The 22,064-nt window shown below is 47.4% G+C and overlaps 2 protein-coding genes across 2 annotated transcripts in view; one reads left to right on the forward strand and one right to left on the reverse strand.

Moving 5' to 3' along the window:
• The first annotated feature begins 414 nt into the window (after positions 1–414).
• LOC146185268 (acetylcholinesterase-1-like) lies at positions 415–16,056 on the forward strand. The gene is made up of 4 exons (XM_084606221.1): positions 415–1,856; positions 4,540–4,955; positions 13,124–13,273; positions 15,631–16,056. Exons 1-4 carry the CDS (start codon positions 693–695, stop codon positions 15,953–15,955), a joined length of 2,055 nt encoding a protein of 684 aa, XP_084462347.1. The 5' UTR covers positions 415–692; the 3' UTR covers positions 15,956–16,056.
• A 2,516-nt stretch (positions 16,057–18,572) lies between these two features.
• Positions 18,573–22,064, reverse strand: part of TBC1D5 (TBC1 domain family member 5) — a 35,517-nt gene continuing 32,025 nt past the window's right edge. The window contains exon 18 of the mRNA XM_084606220.1: positions 18,573–18,961. Within this exon, the coding sequence (XP_084462346.1) occupies positions 18,608–18,961 (354 nt within the window). The 3' untranslated portion in view covers positions 18,573–18,607. The remainder of the gene's footprint in view (positions 18,962–22,064) is intronic.

Consider the following 22,064-nt stretch of genomic DNA (forward strand, 5'->3'; position numbering starts at 1 on the left):
TGGAAGAGACGGACCTTAAAATTCAATACCACGCTGCGAACACGTAGGCGAAAACTACAAGTCACATGCTTTTCAGTGTTCCTATGCGTTGCACTGACATCCCATACAGCAAACCTTGACGTCAGACAATTCGCATTCACTATTAGGTGCTTTCGAGCCATGCACGACTACGTAACAAACCTACGCACTGCGCTCTGTTTTTGTTTCATTTCCTTTTTTTTTTGGTAAGCCTTCCAGGAGATTTCGCAAGATAAAAGAAAAACACCCGATCGACAAGTTTCCTGGGAAACAGATCAAGCGGACCGATAACGATTGACTACTTTTGTTGATCGCACTCCACCGCGCAATCGCATGGAAAGATAAACACACAGACGATTTGGCAAATGTCCCACCGTTCATTGCCCGCGACTGACCCGCTGCTGCGGACCACAATATATGCAGGAACGCGAGTTATAACCGGAGATCCCTGAGTATACGCAACACCGCCTCTCCCACCCGGTTCCGGGTGAAGGTTGCCGGGAAAAGCAGCACCGTTATCGCCCGCGGTCTAACCTCCCGAGACCGGAGCCAAGAAAGTGGCGAGCGTGCGCCGTTATAGGCGGTCTCGCGTCTTTCTTGGCACCCAAACACTCACACAGAGAGTCGCAGTCAAGGAAGCACAACGAACCGAGCAGGCAGGCTGGCAGGGAGAGATGAACGCCCTCGAAAGCGCGGCAAGAGCCGTTACACTTTTCTCGCTACTGTTGATGTCGTCCGCTTTGAAAGCGCTCCCAGAGGATGCACCGATCGTGCGCACAGAGAACGGACTTGTCTCGGGACAGACGCTGAATGTGAGCGGGCGGCAAGTGGACGCCTTCTACGGCATCCCGTACGCCGAGCCGCCCGTGGGAGACCTGCGCTTCCGAAAACCCGTGCCGGTGGGCCCCTGGAATGGGACGCTCACGGCTACGGCCAAGCCTCCGCCGTGCGCTCAGACGAACCACTTCCACACCGACAACGTGACGCTCTACTACGAGGTCAATTCGGAGGACTGCCTCTACCTGAACGTGTGGAGACCTACTAACGCGTGCAAGGGCACCGTTTCATGCAAGGCAAACCTACCCGTCGTGATATTCATCCACGGAGGAGCGTTCCAGTGGGGAGATTCCGCCATTTTTCTTCACGACGGAGCGAACTTCGTCGCACTCTCAGGCTTAGTCTTTGTGAGCTTTAACTACAGGCTCAACGTATTCGGGTTCCTCTCCGCGGGCACGAAGGACGTCCCAGGTAACTTGGGTTTGTGGGATCAGAACGTGCTTCTCAAATGGGTCCAGAGGAACATCCGGTTCTTTGGCGGTGATCCGAATCAGGTAACACTACTGGGCCAGAGCGCCGGCGCCATTTCTGCAGCTATCCACACAATTTCGCCGTACAGTGAGGGCCTTTTAAAGAGAATCATCATGCTGAGCGGGAGCCCAATGAACACCGTTTTCACCATAGCAGCCAGAGGCGTTGACAGCGTCATGAGTCTCGCGCGAAACGTGGGATGCGCTGACGGGAAGCCCGCTGAACTGGCCAATGTCATGAAATGCCTTCGACGTGTGGACAAGGAGGAATTCCTGCGGCTGGTGAATGGCGTGGACCCGCGCAAGACCATCTATGCGCCCGTTAGCGGTGATGAGTACTTGCCCACCGACTGCTCGCACGTCAGCACCTGGCGAAACAAGATCCGCAGCACCGAGATCATGGTCGGAACCATGGAGGACGAAGGCTCTCTCTTCATGTACAATGCCTTCCACCTGGCGCCGAACATACGAAGCTACGTCGACATTGATCACCGCACCACCTGCACACTCATCCTGAGCGCGTTGCTCAAGGTAAGACATGGCTTGATTGTAGAATTCGGTGCGTGTTCTTATCTCGTACGTGAGACCTTCCTCGCCTTGAAGTCTTCGTTTGCCGGCCAAACGGCTCTGGGTCATCTGCACTCTCGCCAGAGAATACTTCCGAACGGAAATTAGCGAACATTCTTGAGTTCCTGCCTCCGAACTGTTTATTCCAAGTATGCTGGCAACTGAATGCGGAGGAAGAACCGGCGAAAAAGTGCTAGCTTGCTAACAGACATCCGTGCCAAGGTCGCGCCGCTTTTTCTGGCGAGCCAATTTGCGGCGTGAGGCAGGAGACGTCGCTTTGGCGGCGCAGTTCTCCATGGTGTTCTTATTCTACATAAACATAACTCGATTCCTATGCCAGCATTATCTGGAATCTATGACCTAGCCTGCCACAGCAGTTCTCTTTACTTACAGCATTTATCCGCCGTGCCGTATAGTTGCCGAGCACGACGTTACGGGATCGAATTCGAGCCTTGAGCCACATTTAAAAAGAGGGCAGAAATTATATAAAACTTCCTGGTTGGTGCACAATGTCGGTGGACACTGGTCAAACTTAATCTGCCACCCTTCCCAATCTTTTGCCTCAACCTTCGATTCCATCGCTCACATTTCCTTAGACAGTTTAAAATAAAGTCTGAATTTTTATCGTGATTCTCAAGTGAATTTCCGATGACCTGCACATAAAAAAACATGGCGGTGGAAGTTATTCTTATGAATTTTGAGTGTTTGAATGCTGCGATTTGCCCTAAGATTAGTCTATTTCACAACAGTAGGCCTTCTCAAATAATGCGTTCTACTGCGTGAGACTAACGCCGGATTTTTTTAGGAGTATGCATGATTAGCTCTGCTTGCCCGTTTAATTGCCTAAGAATTTCCGGCTCGGTTTCGGAATTAATACAAGCAAATGGATTAGTGCGCAATTAGCATCGTTTTTAAATGGTTTGCTACAGGTTTTTCTCCGCCTGACGCATTCTAGCTTATCTAGACGCCGTGCGATATTTCATCCGTGCGCAACTCAATTTTAATATGTGCAGTTTCTTGCCTTCAGTTCAGATGCTTTCTGTGGACACTTCGTTAGTGAAGTCACAAGCATTGTACCTATTACAGTGTGTTATAATATATTCTAGTACACTGTATATACTCATAGAGGAAAAAAGTTTCATTTTCTCCTCCCATGATCATGCCCACGGGCCACGTAACTGTCCGGTCCCCGCCTGATCAAACAATTTTGAGATATGTATTAAGCTATCCCAAGCACTGCGTCATGATTTTCAGCCTTTACTTCCCCATCCAAAACGCGCGTGCGGGCGTTTTTCCAATACTGTATGTAACGTCGCCGATTCGTCAACATTTATGACCATGAAACTTTCCGTTTCGATTTGATGCTTTTTTTTTTCTTTTTGAAAGCAGTTCTACTTGCAGTGTCAAAAAAACAACAACAACGATTTGTTGTGTCGGAGTTAGGGCAAGGAATGTAATGCAGTCGGTAACTCAAAATGATGAAAAAAAAACAAAAAACACCGGAGTTGTCATTCAAGCACATCTCATTTTTAAGATGTGTCACAAACCCCCCCCCCCCCCCCCCCCCCCCCCCTTAACAGTCAGCAGAGGCGCGGGATCCCCGTTACGGTTACCCGCCGTCCCTCTATGAGGTTTGAGGACACAAAGGTTAAACCGGTCAACCCGTGACGTACAGGTAGGGACAAAAGTCTCTGGACCACACGTCTGATGATTTTGCACTAGCACCACGATGTAAAAGAATTATAACCTTATTTCTCTAGCACAAATGAATGAACTAAAGTCTAACTTTCACGTCGATAAGTATGGTCCGAGACTACTGGCCGATACGAAAGGTGCGTGGTCCACAGACTTTTGTCCCCGATAGAACGTGTGTCGGTGTGTGATTGAGGAATAAGTTCAAGACAGACAATTTTCTTTTTTTTTCTCTCCAAATAGTTATTTATAGCTAGTAGTCCAATTTACACTGCATAGTAATCGAACAAAAAAAAAAAAAAAAAAAAAACATGCCACGACACGACAGTGATAAAATATGACTCGGTAAATGACAAGATGGAAGGCCCGACAATGAACAAAACGCAGCGTAAAATACTAAGGCAGATCAAAGGTTTAGGCGAAAACAATATTCAATTAACCGACAGTCTGTGGCAAAAGGGAATTCTCACGGCTTTCTTGTTTGATGAGGCGTCGTAGCCGCAGAGTTGATCGGTAGCGTCGGCGGTAGAGTTGCTCGAGAAACTACATCTCCTCAGAGTGCACTGCCGCGGGCGTGCTGCGCTCTGCCTTTTTATACTCTCGGCTGGTTGCGCTGCGGCCCATCGTCAAGGACGCACGCTTGCCGGTCGCTGCCCCGGAGAGTCATGTCAAAGCATGCTCGGAGGAGTGGGGAGATTCCGTAAGTTCCGCTTTATATGTGAGGCAGGAGATCCCGTAACCTCCGCTCTATATGTGAGGCAACTTGTGACAGATGACAGAGCATAAAAGCAGTACTGTGCGCTGTCTATACCCACCAAGTAACCACTGGTGGTCGAAATTAATAAGGCAATTACGGCTCGCCTTTCTCACTTCATTCTGTAATTCACCCTTTCCCAAGGCAGCTGCAGCAGCAGCTTTGGCTGATGATATACGACGTCCTACACGCCGCGCGCAGGTGTCCAGCGGCCAGACCAAGGAGGTGACGAAGGTGTACTTCCCGGAAGACCAGGACGACTCTGCCATCGAGAAAACGGAGGTGCTGCGCATTCTCAAAGAGGCGGCCGGCGACGGCCTCTTTGTGTGCGCCTCTAACTTCTTCGCCGACGTGGCGGCCGACCAGGGGCTGCCCGTGTATCGACACGTGTTCGCACATCGGCCCTCGTATAGCTTCTGGCCGGCCACGTTCGGCCCGTCGCATGGCGACGACGTGCCCTTCATCCTGGGCTCACTGCCCTTCTTCAAGGACCCGAGCCGCTACACTGCCGCCGTGCTGCCGGAACGTGCTAACTACGAGGCCGTCGAGTACACGGAGCAGGAGGAGCGCTTCATGCGCGCCATGGTCGCCTCCGTCGCCGCTTTCGCCAAAACAGGGTAACCATGCATGCAAAGCCGCGACAGTTGGCCGGCACGGGTAGATCTTCAAGCTTCAGTGCTAAAAAAATACAGACAAGGGTGAAGATAAAGGCAGAAATGAAAAACGCCACAATTATGTAGTCTTAATAACGACCCGACACGGTGGCTCATGAATGGATGGATGGACGGATGGGTGGATGCAACGTTACGGCATTCGGCTGCTGTAAACCAAGTTCCCGAACCTGGCCGCTTTTCGTTGAGATGAAACGTGTGTGTGTGTATATATATATAAAGGCGCCACTATTGCGCGATGACAGTGGACGTTAAAAACCCAGGGTGGACAAACTTAGTTTTCCTTAATTTCTTGCCTAGTCTGACCAGGATCACAATATTTCATAGGAACGCGGTATCATAAAAAAACAAGGGTTGTCGAATGTAGAGAAGCGAACTCATCGACATACAATTAAATACCAGTCAGAGACAGGCGATTTCAGAATGTATACTGTGATTTAAGAGAGCGCAGCGTAAACAATCTTTAATTTTATGGCCAACGGAGTAACTATAGGAAATTAATGCAACCTCTACTAAAGACCACTTAATCCTTAAAACATCTAAAATTCCGCCTCGCAACTTCCCTGCAATAGAGTAGAGAGCTCAACGCGGTGGCTTCTGCAATGTACCGTTCTCGCGAACCAAACGCGTCTGGAAGCCGCCGTATCGCGCTCACAGCTTTCACTCCGCAGTCGACGAGCTGCGATACGAAACAAATAAGATAAATCCAGTTCGCTCATTAGCAAACGCAAGGACGTGCAAGCGTCGTCGCAAGGTGAAGGAGAGCGGCCCATTTCGCAATATGGAACGGCACCGCTACGGCGGGCAAACTCCTGCGCACCCTATCGCGATGGCCGTGGCCCTGCCAGGATCGAGCATGACCGCGGGCTCTAATTAAAGCGCCTGCGCTGCAGTCGCGTCTCGTTCGCAGCTACCGCTGACCACGCGTTTTCACTTGGTGCTGGCCACGTCAGAGCGTTCCTGCCTAGTTGGAAAAATTACATATTCGCTGCTGTCACAACGGGATTTCTGAGTGGGGTTAGCCTTGACCGCCTAGTAAAGAGCAGAGACACCTGTCTGCCAACCAATATCCGTATAACTCGTGCTATGGTCTTTCCAGTTGTGATGTATGAATGCCAGAGTTGGATTGTGAAGAAGGCTGACCGCCGAAGAATTGACGCGTTTGAATTGTGGTGCTTTCGGAGACTCTTGAGAGTACCTTGGACTGCCAGAAGAGCAAATCAATCGATATTGTCGACAATAAACCCTGACTGCTCATTGGAGGGTCAAATTCTAAAGTTAAAGCTCAGCTACTTTGGTCATCTGATGAGAAGAGAGGAGTCGCTGGAGAAATATTTAATGTTGGGAAAGGTTGAAGGTTACCGGAGAAGGAGTAGGCAGCGAACGCGATGGTTAGATATGGCATCCTCGAGGCGCTGCAGATGAAGTCATGTGATGTTAGGAAGATAGTGAGAGACTGGAAAGCGTGGCGTGACATGGTCCATAGGGTCACGAAGAGTCGGATACGGAACTGAACTTTAGACAGTGAACCTGTTGTGACAACAGAAATTTCCGTAGTAGTTGTCTGTAGTGCCTCTCCCTCGTAACTACAGAAATTTCCGTCGTAACGTCTAAAAAAATACAACAGAAAGAACTGCAGACTTGTAGGAAAGTACTACAAAACTGCACTAAATTCTGATGTTTACGATGGAACTATAGAATATTTTGTCGCATTTTGAAGTTTGTTTTTTTTTCCCCCATTGGGTATTTATTCCAAAAAGGAAGGGAGCAGTGGAGGAGGAAGAGTTTTCTGATGACGGTTCATGATAAAAAAAAAAAAATAGCGCAAAAAATACGCGAAGGACGGAGGGACGACAAAGACAAGCGCGAACTCGCAGAGCTCCCCCTTCAGCGCCAGCTGATAGGTCAGGCCTGGAGGGCCGTATTCACCAATGGTTTCCCGGACGTGAACCACCCGCGTAATTACGTTATATAAATAATTTATTCTCTCTCTCTCTCTCTCTAGCTTAGCCTTCCACTGCTTGAAATGAATTTGAGTGATTTTGGTGGACATGATGTGGCCGAGGTCGAGGTCGGCTCTGGAGGGCAGGAAATACGCGAGCCTGAAGCTGACGCCATAGAATATCGCGATAATGAGGTTTGCGGTTAACTAATAAACTTAACCCCACTAATTAACTATCGCATTTCTGTCGTTCGTCCAAGCCGTGAACAGGCGATGCGATACCAGTTTTGAAACAAAGGAGCTTGTTTTCTTGATTTCCGCAGTGTGCCTAAAGGTAAGTACTAAAGATCCGACGTTTTTTTTTTTCTGCATGAAACCGAAGCAGAACGCGAGATGGCAGGAAACTCCAAGTACAAATGCAACGTCCGGTAATACGCGATGCAGTGATTCTATGGTGCCAAATTCGAACTGCCTGCTCTATACTGTGATGTCATGCACTTTAATTCGCTCCGCCGCTGCCAAAAAATAACCAAGCAGCTGAAAATGACATTTCCTTTGCACCAAACTGTTAGCCGAACGAATGCACATACCAGCTGCAGGTTGAACTAGATGCCGCAGCCACTGTAGACGCTATTACCGCGGACATCGCTTCCTGCGCATCTCCAACGCCGGTTCGGTCTCGTATTGATTTCCTCGCGCTGCAGGGCTTTAAAAAACGTGTTTTTTTTTTTTAAACTAATACGACATCTTGTTTGGGGTACGAAATGCCACCGAATGACGTAATAGCAAACAGCATGGCCGTCCTGCGTGCCGGGGGGTGGGGAGCAAGGGGCCTCAATTTAAGGTGGACAATAAAAGTTCTCATCCATCCATCCATGGTCGTACACGAGAATTGAAGCTGCGCACGAAGTGGGCTGCACGCATACAAAAAGAAAAAAAGAAGAGATAGAGAGAGCAGGTCGTTCTGCCTTATGGCAGGCAGCACAAACTTCGAGAGAGAGTATGGAAGGCCTATACATGTCAGTACGTTGCCGACATCCCTGTAATGGGCGAGGCGCAAATTATGAAACGTAATGTGAAACAGTACTCGAATCCGATCGCCGGCGGCTGCGTTTCGATGGAGGCGAAACGGAGAGGCGTCTGTGTGCTGCGCGATGTCGTTGCGACTGAAGGAAGAAGGAAAAGAATATGCACGGGCCTGCTACTGGAAAGCCACCTCCGCTGCCTCGTGCGGACAGAAGAGAAAATAGAGAAGGAAAGAAAAGGGGGAGAAAGACGCGCGTCGCAACAGCTGTCGTCCACACGGTGTAAGAATCGAAATTGTAGCGGGTGCAATGACGGCCTACAACAGATAAAAATATGGTGGCAGATAGCTCCCGCCGCAAGCGGCAGTGACCTACCACTTTCAGCCCCATAGGGCCAGGAGCAACCAACCATAGAGAGAGAGAGAGAGAAAACTTTTACTTGTCCAGCAGAGTGACTATCCCGCTCTTCGGGGGTTAGACCCGGAAGGTGGGACAGTTGCCTTAGTTGCAGGCCGGTAGTTCTTGACTCCGGCGGATCTTCGGCCAGTTGAACAATTTCTCTTTGGGCTCTTGAGTCTGAGCTTCGCAGAAGAGTCTCCCAGGTGTCTTTAGTATATTTTTAGCCCTGCCTGGTGACTTCGCACATTCCCATATTATGTGATCTAATGATCCCCTTTCCTTGCACCTTCCTCTGCGCGATGTCAGAGCACGTTAAAGATCCCCACGTGGTCAAAATTCTCCGTAGCCCTCCACTACGGTTCCTCTTTCACTCCCATCTTCCTCTCTTCCCTTACGGAATGGTTCAGGTACCTATCTACAGAACAAGTGTGACAGATACGGCGCCTTCCCTTCCCGAGAAACACCCCGCCGCGGTGGCGCAGTGGTTAAGATGCCTGACTACTGTGCCGGAGCACCCGGGTTCGAACCTGACCGCCGGTGGCTGCGTTTCGATGCAAGCGAAACGAAGAGGGATCCGCGTGCTGTGTGACGTCAGTGCACGTTAAATATCGAGAATGCAGAGCCAGAGCCATCGCTAAAAGAATGGAACACAAAGCAGTCGAGGAAGTTGCTTATGTAGACGCATCATGCGCACGACACGCAGCAGCCGTCTCGGCGGTAGTAAATAAAGAAGGTGCACCTAAAATCGCTGCCTCAGCACGCACCCGTGACATTAGCACAGCTGAAGGGGAGCGCTCGCATTCACTGGCACAGGCCAAAACTATAATCAGCGACAGCAAACGGCTGTCCGGAATTTTGCAAAAGGACGGATCTCAGAGGAGGCCGAAAAGATTCTTCTTACAAATCCCATTACTAGAACCATATCCATCACATGGATACCAGCACACGAGTCTGCCCCTGGCAACGAAGCTGCGCACCTGCTGGCCCGAGATCTCTACTACCGAGCAGCGGTAGAACAGCCCGAACGCAAGGGAATAAAAGATTGCGCTATCACATACAATGAGATTACTGAATCTTACAAACTAAATCGAAAAGATTGCGCGGTGCGTACATTTTAAGTTAATGAAGAGGTCACAGTGTTACGACCATAATATACTCGTGTGTCGCATACAAATGAAACCGAAAAAAGTACTACCGACCTCCTCTTCATTGACGGCTTTCAGAGTCGAAGCTGAGGCTGAAAAAACTTTATTGCGAATCACACCTACACAGCCTCATATACTTAATACACCCAAAGCGGCGCTGTGTGTGGCAGTGGAGATGCAAGCGCGTAAAGGTATATCAGGGCGCGTTGTGACAATATGCACATTAAGCTTCGCGCGCTGGTCTTTTCGGTTTGGTTTGGTTTGTGGGGTTTACCGTCCCAAAGCAACTCAGGCTATGAGAGATGCCGTAGTGCAGGACTCCGGAAATTTTGACCACCTGGGGTTCTTTAACGTGCACTGACATCGCACAGCACACGGGCGCCTTGCTTTTCGCCGCCATCGAAAGGCGGCCGCCGAGGCCGGGATTCGATCCCGCGTCCTTGGGAACAGCAGTCGAGCGCCGTAACCACAGCGCCACCCCGGCGGGTCGTTTCATTGTCCCGAAAAAGCTCTTCTCGAGTTCCAAAAACTGACCGCAAGAACACCTATTGCAAGGGTGCTATCGCGAACAAAACGCCTTTTTAGCAGCGTACCGGTGTGAGCAGGGACGTGAAGATACACCTTAAAAAGCACCCTTCAGGTATACATTTTCGATCGGCGCTTCCAAGCCCGTTTCCTTGGCTGCGGAGTAGCTGTTCGCCCAGTGAAGTCCACATATAGTCTAGCGGAAATTGCAAGTCGTAATCGAATCGACACACTGCATCCATTCACCGCGACGTTGCAAGTTTGGAAACAACTGACGTAGAAATAGCCTAATATGCCTATCGCGCAGCTGCTGCCGGCCAACCTCTCTGCCTTTTCCTTTCAATAAATCCATATAATCTAATCTGCTGCCATTAATAATAATTGGTTCACAGGAAGGGAAAGGCGCAGTATCTGTCACACTTGCTATGTGGACACCTGAACCGCGCTGTAAGGGAAGGGATGAGGGTGGGAGTGAAAGTGGAAAGAGAGAAAGGGGAGCCGTAGTGGAGGGCTACGGAGCAATTTCGACCACCTGGGGATCTTTAGCATGCGCCGACATCGCACAGCACACGGACGCCACTTCCGTTTCGCCTCCATCGAAACGCAGCCGCCGTGGTCGGGTTCGAACCCGGGAACTCCGGCACAGTAGTTGGGCGTCATACCACTGCACCACCCCGGCGGGGCACTGCCATTACTCCTTTTAACGTTTTCGTGGTGTGCGGAAAGATCGAAACGAAGGCAGGGTCTCGGAAAGGTCCGCTTAAAATACCGCAGTTGTATCCACAAGTTGCAACCAGATATCGATTGCTGGACACGCCAATCTTTTTGATATGCTTAATTCTACTTCATCACATTACGTTTGACTACTTTTTAAAGGTTTGCATTTTAATTAGTAACATTTCATTTAACCTGGTCAGCCGCGGTGGCTCAGCAGTTACGGCGCTCGGCTGCTGAACGGTGGTCGAATCCTCGTCGCCTGTCAGTGGAGGCGAAAAGCAAGATGCTCGTGAACTGTCTGATGTAGGCGCGTTGAAAAAAAAAACCCTAGGTGGTCGAAATTTTCGAAGCCCTACACTACAGCGTTCCTCATAGCCTGGACTGCTTTGGGATGTTAACCAAACCAATATAACCCATTGGTTATTGGGGCCAGTGTTCCTTCTTTGCACATGAAGGAGCTCGTGTCGCAGAAAAGCCGGTGTCGTCGGCGTCCAGTGAGCGATAAATCCCGGCATGCACTTCATAAATAAAAAGCAAGTTCCAAGATGGGCTGGGTGGGAATCGAACCAGGTTCTCCGGAGTGCGAGACGGAGACGCTACCACTCAGCCAAAAAAAAAAAAAAAAAACTCAGCCACGAGTTCGATGCTTGAAAGCGGTACAAAAGCGCTTCTAGTGAATGCGGTGTTGCCTTAGAAACATGCCGTAGAACGTTATACTGCAGTGTATATCGGCAATTATGAGCATGTTGCTTACAGGAGTCGCAGTTACACGAGTAGCGAAGTAAGTTTCCGCTACATTTCTTCTGCGCTCTGCGTACATGCAGAGCCATCTTGCAGCAAACACAGACCCCCTCCTCGCAATGTGCGGCGCTGCCCCGACACGTGGCGCGCCACTCGCCCCTGACGTTTCGCCGTGCACCCTCACAGGTTGTAGAATCAAGCGTCTTTCCTTTCGTTACATCACTATCTTCGCTCACCCGCTTCTCCCCTTCGGGCCGCGCGGGTACCGGTGCGAGGATGCCCCAGTACCCTTGCGTTTAGTAAGTTTTCTCGACGAGGTGCAATAACGCTATCGCGTTCCACTCTTGAAGGCGAAGCTTAAGCGTCCTCCAAATTTTTTTTTCGTGTGTGTTAGCCGCTATAGACGAGTTTGAATCGCAGTTCTGCCCTTATTGCACGCTCAGATTAGAGATCAGAACAGAAATGTAGTTGGAGTGAAGCGGTAGTGCACATCACATGTGAGCAGAACTGCGATTCAAGCTCGCACATAGCTGCTAAAACGAATTGCGACACCTGAATTCATACAACGCTTTACAGACCCTGCAACACATGATGTGCACTACCGCAACACTCCAACTACAATTCTGTTCTGATCACTAATCTCAAGCTCTGTCGTCATCGTCGGTTATAGCTGAATATCTATGCTGTAGCAAAATCCTGACCTATTTTGCCCTCCCTTCTTCATATTAATATAGAGAAGAAAGAAAAAGAAGGGGGAAGAGAAAAAGGCGCGCTACAACAGCCGTCGGCCACCACCTAAACGGTGGTGGGTGCAAGGGCGGCCTACAACAGATAAAAATTCGGTAGCTGGCTAGTCCCCGCCGCAAGCGGCGTTGACCTATCGTCCCAGCCCCGTAGGGCCAGAGGTCTCAGGGAAGGCAAGAATCAGAAGTATAAGACATTTCCGCGCTTGTCTTTTTTGCAAAACACTAATACTTACCTTGAGGCAGAAATTTTCGAATCCTTCCACTACAGCGTTCCTCACAGCCTCGACCGCTTTGAGATGTTAACCAAACCAATAATATAACCTATTTTATTGAGGGCTGCAAATCCAGCGATCTAACCAAAATGACCTACTCCAATTGCCATGGTTCTGGTTATGACGGCCACTCGAGTTACAGAAACTATGTACTAGTACTCTGCTGCACTGGAAGTGTTGGGGCCATTGTTCCTTCTTTACACATGAAGGCATTTTTTTCTGCAATTCATTTTTAACAGAACTAAAATTTGGATGCTGGCAGCCACAATTGCATGTGAAAATAATTTTAACATTCCCAGAAAACCTGACTCGGCCATTATTGATGTTTCATCAAAATATCACTGTTTACAGCACTTCAGCAGCGGCAGTGGTACCTATTGGTCAATATTAGTTTTGTGGGCAATTTCACCTCAAGTTATGCACGCAAAGCAAATACAAGAACTGACAGTAAGAACTGTTTTCTTTTTTTTTTTTATGCAAAGCTACGTCACGGAACACATACCTGTGACAAAATGCAACAGCACTGTCTAAAGTTAGTTCACTTGAAAGGTGTGCGGCGCTGGCATTTACTGACCTTGCTTGGCTGATCCTTGTTTCCCCAGGACACCCACAGTGCCATTCTCCAATGCCACCTGGCCACGCTACACGTCTGCACATCCTGAGTTTGTGAACCTGGCGGTGGATGGCCATACAACGGGGCTGGGACCAAAACGCGAAGTCTGCGAAGTCTGGAGGCGCTACTTAATCAGGAGGTACGCACCACACAGATATGACGCTGGCTTGAGCCAGCTCACCATTTTGCCAGGAGGTATCGATGCACAAGCTAAGCAAACGATGCAGATGGAACGCTACGAATAAGGCACGCTCTCCTCTTTGTATGGACTACTGAAATATTGCGAAATATGAGACAGTGCTTAGCATATAGAACAGAATAGCAGTACTGCCAGGGAGGTGCATGTTGCCCACAGAGGATGTATGCAAAGGTGCACAGACTCTGAACACGGGTGAGGCATCCAAAGAGTTCCAATACAATGCGACAAAGTACAGCAGCTGCCAGCTGTCCGTAGGGGTGACATAGGCAGCACCTATCTGAAGTATAGCATTACTGTACAGTATCTGAAACGTAACAGTACAGTACATCCCAAAATATGGAGTCTCCATGTGATAGCACATAATCCTTGTGCTTTTAAAAAACATGTTGGCCCAAATATGAATGTCACAGTACACAAGACTCGGTACCCCAGGCATTCTTGAAAAACAGGCACCAGTGCGAATTAGAGACCGATTCGCAGCATCGGTCGGTGGTATGTGCCACTAATGCATGACGTCCTTCTCCTTAGCAGCTGCGACCGGGATGGCCAACATGCATCTTCGGGGAGGGAGACTACAAGGACGCTGATGACCACCTTGTGCGTGCTTGCCTCGCTCAAAATTCGGCTCACTGTGACACCTGGCGACAGAGAAGGGCAGGATGACGAGGACATCTACGACTTCGACTAAGCGTACGCGTAGAATCCAGATTTAGTTTCACACAATAGACAGCCAACTCCTGTTCCATAAGGCTTTGAGGCACAAGATATCTAATCATTTCACTTTCTGTCAGGCACATTATGCCCGACATCATATTTGCAGGATTCTGAAAGCTCTCTTTGCGCATGGTTGGTGCGCCTGACATAATCACATGCCACCTATTATTCAAATGCCTGCTGCTGTGTATTACACAAAGGGACACTGGCTACTTTACGGCACCAGCTTAGACAATAGCACGAATGTTGCCAAAACAATGCACAATGATTTTAACAGACATGGTCCTGCCATGACCAAATGTATACAATGCAAAAATGAATGCTTAGGCAGAAAAGGAATACAAAAAGAAAAATAAACGTGTTAAAGAAGCATGGACATCAATTTTAGCCACTGTCCTACAATTATGCTAAGCTACAGTCTACAGTGCCTAAGTGATTAGTGTTCCAAACTGCACAAGGAGCCCTAAGTGACTAATGCACACCTGCCAACCTAACGAGACTGAAAATCGGGATATTTTTTATTCGCAGTGTCCAATGAATCCTTTTGCCCGGACCTTGCAGTCGCAGACATTGCTAGTTTCAAAAATCTGTTCTAGTAATTTTGCTCAAAGCGTGGTCCACATTGGTGACCCTTCACCAGCAGCAGACTTTGGACGGTTGTGAAACACATTGAGTCAGTTTCAAATCAGCTTTGGTGCTGTGAAATGCACTGAAGTGACATCTACAAGTTATGCCAGATACAAAATGTTCGCTTTTTCTTTATGTCATGAAGCATGGAAATTCAGAGCGACTATAAATCTGGAAAAAAAAAAAAAAAAATGTCGAGCATATCTTCTTGGGCTTTGATAGTGTCATGACTTTAAGCATATGAGAATTCTAGCTTTACACTACTCCATACACAGGTGATCCAGCTGCTCCAAACATATATACAAGGAACTGCAACAGCAAACATGAAATGCTATGAGCCACAGCAACTTTGGCTCTGGCTTGATTTGGCATTGATCAGATGCTTAGCCAATGGTGCCGGTAGTGCTGGTGCGGCCATTGATGATGACACTAATGACTGTGATGCAGCTGCAGATTCCATGGTATTGGTTTCTCAAAAATTATTCTTATGCAAGCAGAGGTAACTTATCACGAGACCTAGGGCAGTCATTCTATAATCGAAAATTGGAGTAAAAAATCTGGTCTGCGTGAGCGATTGGGAAGATTGGCAAGTATGCTAAAAGTAAGAGCCAGCACCATGAAGAAACTCCGAGGCCACTAAGACCATGTTCTGCAATCAGCAGCGCTTGTGCAGGAATTGCCTCAGAGATGAAAAGCTTGCCTCATACATCAAGCAGTTGGGCACTAAAGCTACAACAATGATAAATAGGTTGAAACCTCAGCATGGAAAGCAGTTACCACTCTGCATTTCCCACATGCTAACAGCTGCAAAAAAAAAAAAGAGAGAACATTAGCAAATAACGTGTCAATATCATAACCCATAAGCCACGTGATGCATACTAGCTGTTTTCAATAGGTGTTGCAATGTTTAGGCTCTGCCAATAAAACTCTCCATATGCTTGTATTTGCCTTTGCAGGGATCCTGAGGATCTGAAAAATGTGTCACAAGTAGAAGTAACTACGGAAGCAGATGAAGAGGAAGAGGAGGAAGAAGAGGAGGAGCAGGAGGAGGAAGACGAAACTGAAGTGGAGGAGCAGGAGGAGGAGGTCCACTCAGAAAACGAATTGGCACAAGAGGTACCAGTGGAAACGCCAAGACCAAGTCCCGCTGCACTTCAGCCAGAGAGGACGCTGAACCGCACGGGCAGTGGAGTTCCCAAGTCAGCAGATGGCTGCCTACAGCCGCCACTGATGGTTTCTTTAACTATAGCGGCATTCATAATCAGCAGGCCGGTCCTCTAGTACTGCTCGACTGAGAAAGACTGTACAGAAATGTATATACCACACCACAGTGCAGCACTGCACGCATTCACGTCAACTAATAAAAACATGGTTCACCATCTTTGTACAAAAAACACAGCTGTTGAATGTTCTGTGTTGACCTGCAGAGCCCAAGGACGGGATGCACAAGCACAGGAAAGGAAACTGCATGCCAATTGCTTATACATTTTATTCGCCTAGGCTGGAGAGTTAAAGGCTATAGGTCAGCGGCAGAGCAAACGCACTCCATATAAGTCTGTGCATGCCACTCACACCATTTGTACGTAGGTCCACATCATCAATTCCACAACCTTCGAAGCAGAAATCAACTCGTGGCCACACATTGCTGGTGAAATTGCAGCTGCTGTTCTTGCATTCCTACAACAGCAACATCGGCAGCAAAAAGAAATACTGGCCAAAATCACACAGCCCATTACAAACATGCAGTGCTTTGAAGAAAAAAGAGCGCCGCTCCATTATATCACTTTAGCACATGGGCAAAGGAACTTTATAATACATACTTTTAAGATCTCACTCTCTCAACAAAAAAGGAACGCAAAGAAAACATGAACACGACTGCCGAAATATGTGGAAAAACGTAACCTGCCGTTTCCAGACTTTGAAGACCCTTGCCCAGCGCAGCTCTAGTGTCATGCTCTGCAGTGAAAGGTTTGAAGTGCAGCAAGCAGGAACTACTAGGAGAAAATCTAACCAGAAATACGGCACTAATGCTTCTTGAGTAATTCTACCACTCCAACTGCAAGCCTACTTCATGAATGAGCACCTAGTGCAGACGTACACAGATCCAATCACTCAACTTCAGTCAAACACCACCCTTTGACTTTGATTTATGAACCCATCATTTGCCACTAGGAGCTGGAATACAAGATCATGTAAGCCATTCTAACGATGCGAGCAGAAAGAAACCGATAACCGCCCAGTGCCACGTGAGCCTACAAGCAAAGTTGGAAGTTTCAAAGGTGTGGAGGGACAGAAATGATTCATGTGTTTATGCAATCTGTATATAAATACGCATCAATAGACAACAGTGAGAAAAAGAAAAAAGGCACTTCACCACAAAGCAATTTGCATCACAGAAGTATTACATGCTAACGTCATGATTAAAGCACAAACCCCTTTGCAGCGCTTCAAACCAGCAGAAATATTGGCATGTGGAAATAACCGTATAGTATTTAAAGATTAGAATAAAAATATGTAAAAACTGTTAAATCTTGATAGCAGTGAGGGGTATATAGAACAAACAGCAATGTTGACAGTTTCCTTTCGTATGTGCAGCCCTTTTACAGACTCTAGCTCGAAATTTACAGACAGCATGTACTATTTCATTTTCTTTTTGAAAGGATGCACTTAATAAGAATTCAATGCAGAGACATTATTTCTATGCTTGCACAATGCCACACTGAAACAGAATGGGTAATATAAAAGTATAGTATGTATACAACGTAACTCTAAATCCCTGTAACATTATAATTTGCAATATTTTCATACAGTCATTCAGCAACATGCAAACTACTGCACATTTAAAAAGCAGCAAAACTTGGTTGAAAGAAGGCGCATTAATTACAGACTACTTATACATGAAGCAGAGGTAGCCACATGCCTCCAGATACGTATTAGGACATTCTCATATACCTTACTTCCTTACTCTTAATGCAGACAGTAAAAAAATAACAGCAACACAAGAAACCAGCATTTCCTGCAGTCCAACAGCTGGAGACAAACACTGCGCTGCCTTCCAGTCCCGCAGTATTATGTAAAATGTGTTTGCTGTACTTCCACATTTAGCTCACGAGCATTATCAGTACTTAGAGATGCCAATACAGTGCACAAAACGGCCTAGAAGCGTCAGAAAAAGCATCAACGCTGCCCTGCCCATATCCTTCGCTTTTCTTAAAAGTAGCATCCGTTAAGATAATAATATTGCTTAGCCTTAAACAAAACTGTAGAGGACTTCAAAATGTGCAATAAAACAACTAAGAAAAACAAAAAAGGGGAGATTTGCAGGATTCGAAAATGGGGCCAAGCATAGAGCGTCAAGGGTCTTTGGTTGTTCCAGCAGAGGAGCAGACCTGCGAATCGGGAGGCAAGGTTGAGCGAAGTCAAATGGAAGTCGTCCAGTGCTTTGTCAAGCAGGCCAATCATGCTACATTTGTTTGCGTGCCCCCTCCCTCCCTCCCTCTCTCCCTCCCAAAAAGGCTTCAGGCATAGCGTAATTCACCATCAACACTCTCAGTAAAAGTCCCGGGAGTCGCAAGCAACACTACATAAGCAACACTCGACAGAACGACGAAAGATTTCCACACCAACACGTGCGGGCTTTGCATGCCTGTGATAGATCCGAATTCATTTTTCTGTTTGGTTGCAATAAGCACGCAATCTCATGTTACATTTCCTGGAGCAGCCCAGTTGATTTAGACGAAGTTGGGTTAGCCAAAGTATATGTACCTGTATGCTTCAACCTCCTTGATTCTAGCTTATATCTGAACATAAGGATGTCCAGCTCACACTTCAAAGAATCACCTGCTCCAACTGATGGAGGCATACGACCCCCCCCCCCCCCCCCTCCCCTGTTCCCCACACACAGTCTTGCTTCAGGCAACAAAAACGGCCGCATCAGCTTAGCGAGGACAGTTTTGAAGACACCGTGCTGACCACCTCCTCTCCATCTGCAGCCACCGGTGCATTCTGGCTGTTCTGCCTCACGAGAGCCCGGAAGAGCTTCTTCTTGGCCTCGAGGGCATGGTGGCCGCTGTCGGCTTCTCTCACCTTTTCCTGGCTATCCCAAGAAATGAGCGAGTCTCGGTCGGCATCTTCTCGTACGATAGACTGCTGCTGTTCCAGCAGCCCAGAGGGGGGGTCATCGGTGGATAGCAGTGTCCAGCCTTCGGTCGTATACTCAACCTGGGCTTCGTCCTCCTCTTGCCCAGTGTCAATGCACTCAACAGCACCTTTGAGGGTATCTCGCACCTGAAAAAAGAAAATAAAAATAAAATTAGCACAGAGTTGATATAAAAAGAGGCTCCTTTCTTGGGCTCCCCAGGTCAATGCCGCCATGTGGATCCTTTCACATAGCAAATCTGAGGGCAGGGAGGGAGGAAGGACGACTTTTGTGGCAATGTCCTTCTAGGCCTCGATGAAGCCATTTTTCTCCGACACGCATCAAATGCTCATCCTTGAATAATTTTCTACTTTAAGCCTAGCTCCTTGAAGGTTAGAGATTAGTACTAGACTTGCCAGCTAACTGTTTCAAAACCTGTCATCGTTAATCCATCTAACACAAGTCGATTTTTGCCTCTGGTAAATGCAACTGGGAAAGCAAGCCCACTGCATTTTATAACTTTGCAGCGGTTCTCGCGTTTGCCCAAAAGGAAAGGGAGCAGGAAAAGCACTGTAGACAATCTACAGGTTTAGTTCGTCCAGGAAAAAGCATGCTCAAAGGACACAGCAGCTCTGTCACCCCAGAAGAGCACAGTTGCACTGTGATTGAAGCATCTGTCTTGTCCAGCTGCATGCTTTAATTGACCGGACTTCTGAATTATATGTTATACTGACTTGCATAATGAATCATCATCATCATCATCATCAGCCTGATTATACCCACTGCAGGGCGAAGGCCTCTCCCATAATTCTCCACTTAACCCGGTTCTGTGCTAGTTGCATCCACTTGACCCCTGCGAACTTCTTAATCTCATCCGCCCACCTAACTTTCTGCCGCCCCCTGCTTCGCTTTCCTTCCCTTGGAATCCAGTTTGTTACCCTCAGCGGCCATCGGTTATCCTCTCTTCGCCCTACATGTCCTGCCCATGTCCATTTCTTCTTCTTAATTTCTACTAGAATGTTGGTAACTTGAGTTATTTCTCTGACCCACTCTGCACGCTTTCTATCTCTTAATGTTACCCCTACCATTTTTCGTTCCATAGCCCTCTGGGTTGTCCTCAACTTAAGTAGAACTCTCTTGGCTAGCCTCCACGTTTCAGCCCCATAGGTGAGTATAGTGCATAATGAATGTGCTCCCATAAAGAACCCCCCCCCCCCCCCCCCCCCTCCTCTTTTTTTATTGGTTGTCACAAAGGTGGAACCTCCCACTAGAATAATAAATATATCCCTTTATTTTGAACACAGTCTGCACATGATCACAGGCACCTTTTATTCTTTTCTTTTTTTTTTTTTAACATCAAAACAGCTAGTTCATACTGGAAGTGCCATCTGTCGAACATCAAGGCTACTTACACTTCAGCACATAGATAAACAACTGATAAGAACATTCCAAGACAAATCTGAGAAGCAGTAGAAACCGCACCCGGTCACAAAGCATTTCTCTGTTTGATCTGCCATATATAATAATCGTAGCTGCTTGCTGCAGTTGAGTTTTGCACTTAATACTGTCAGTAGTAGACAGCATCATGGGCACTATGCAAAGTACATTTACTGGTCTGAGATAACTTTGCTAACTATGCTTTTGAGCATGGAAATCATCCTGAAGAGTGCATTTTGTTTTATTTACGTCAACCATATTGGATAAAAGATTTATTCCACCACCCTAGTTTTAATTTCGTTTTTATTGTCTCAAATTCTTCTAGAACATTTTACCTTGCAGAATGAACTTGTCAATCAAATTTTTCAGAAAGCCTTTAAAAGAATGTTTGTTTATTACACCAGTAAAAATGGCATAGCAATCCCTGATGTAAGTATGTATCTATTGAATAACAGTGTAAAAACCCGCATCAATATGAACCCACACATAATACGAGGTGTAATTTTGAGATAGCAAAAAAAAGAAAAAAAAAAGATGCTTTCATCATTGTATAATGACAGCGAAGAGATACCACAAAAGTATTGATTTGCTCTACATTTCACGATTGAGCGGTGCTCCTTTCCTCGCACCGATGGGCTTAGTGGAAATTTTCATGCACCGTGAAATGAGCAGCTTACATTTGCCTCGGCAATTGCGGAAATCACACGGTGCTCCTCCAATTGTTCCAAAACTAGTAGGCCGCTTCCAGCTCTGATGCATGACGGCAGAGCACGAACTGCCAGCCATCATGTGTCGCGCTCATGTCTGTTCGCATTAACACCACACGCACATGCATTAACAGCACACGCAGGCACACGGCGCAAACATCCAGGAAGTGTTTTCTGATCCAGGGCTCTCATGATCGTCGTCGTCCGGTACATCTACTGTCTGCCAAGAGTCCCTTGCTGGAAACCCTTTTCAGCAGAAACTCTTTCTGTACCTCTAAACGTGTTTTGGTATCACGCATTTCTCAAAAGCACACCAAACAGGACATGTATTGTTACTTTGATGTCGCACAAAGGTTTTTCATGTTTTCCCTTTTTTTTTTTTGTCTCTCCGGCTGTTGGTCAACACATTTCATGTCATTACATTGCCTTTGTTTGTTAGTTTTGTGGGTGCTTCGTGTGATTTATTGCGTTTCTTGTGCGCTGTATATATGTATGCCACTCCTGCTAGGACCGGAATACTGGTCTGCAGTATCTTGAAATAAATGAAATAAATAAACATGGGAATACTGGTGAAATATCCACAATTCCGATTTAGGGCGGGGCCAGCACGGCTGGAGAGACCCGTGAGAGACCAGTGCGATGCGCATAGTGATCCTTCCTCCACCCCTACATTGTCGTAAATATACTGTGGCGGATTTCCGTGCCACAAGATCTTTGCCATATCGGTACAGTTTCAATCATCCGTTTGAAATTTCGCACCCTAATGGCAATACATGCTCACTGGGAGGTGCTGCCACCTGCCGCCACCTCCTAGGACTTAAAAGAAGCACTTGAAATTTACTGCGCTGCTTTCTTGCAAAGATAAACAGAGCTGATTCCTAGTCTGCAGCAACGCCGCCCTTTCACGGTATCGGTTTCGCTACGTGATCACAAGGGAGCGTGCGAAACTTGATTTTTGTTTTTATGGCCACTCTTGAACTGGGGCCACAGAAGCCGATTTCCATCTTTATTGGAGCTGCTGTTAGCTTGTTTACCATCGATGCTTAAGAGGTATTCCCTGCTCTCCTTGTTTGCCGAGTTTCCCAAGGTTCCCGAGTTTGCAGTGTCG

Source organism: Amblyomma maculatum, chromosome 6 (genome assembly GCF_055883805.1).
Source record: "Amblyomma maculatum isolate TAMU_Amacu chromosome 6, ASM5588380v1, whole genome shotgun sequence".
Classification (NCBI taxonomy): domain Eukaryota; kingdom Metazoa; phylum Arthropoda; class Arachnida; order Ixodida; family Ixodidae; genus Amblyomma; species Amblyomma maculatum.

Excerpts from the sequence above, each read along its gene's own strand:
- LOC146185268 (XM_084606221.1), top strand. The coding sequence starts at position 693 with ATGAACGCCCTCGAAAGCGCGGCAAGAGCCGTTACACTTTTCTCGCTA. Across the intron at positions 1,857-4,539 it reads TCCTGAGCGCGTTGCTCAAG|GTGTCCAGCGGCCAGACCAA; the intron begins GTAAGACATGGC and ends CGCCGCGCGCAG. Across the intron at positions 4,956-13,123 it reads GCCGCTTTCGCCAAAACAGG|GACACCCACAGTGCCATTCT; the intron begins GTAACCATGCAT and ends TTGTTTCCCCAG.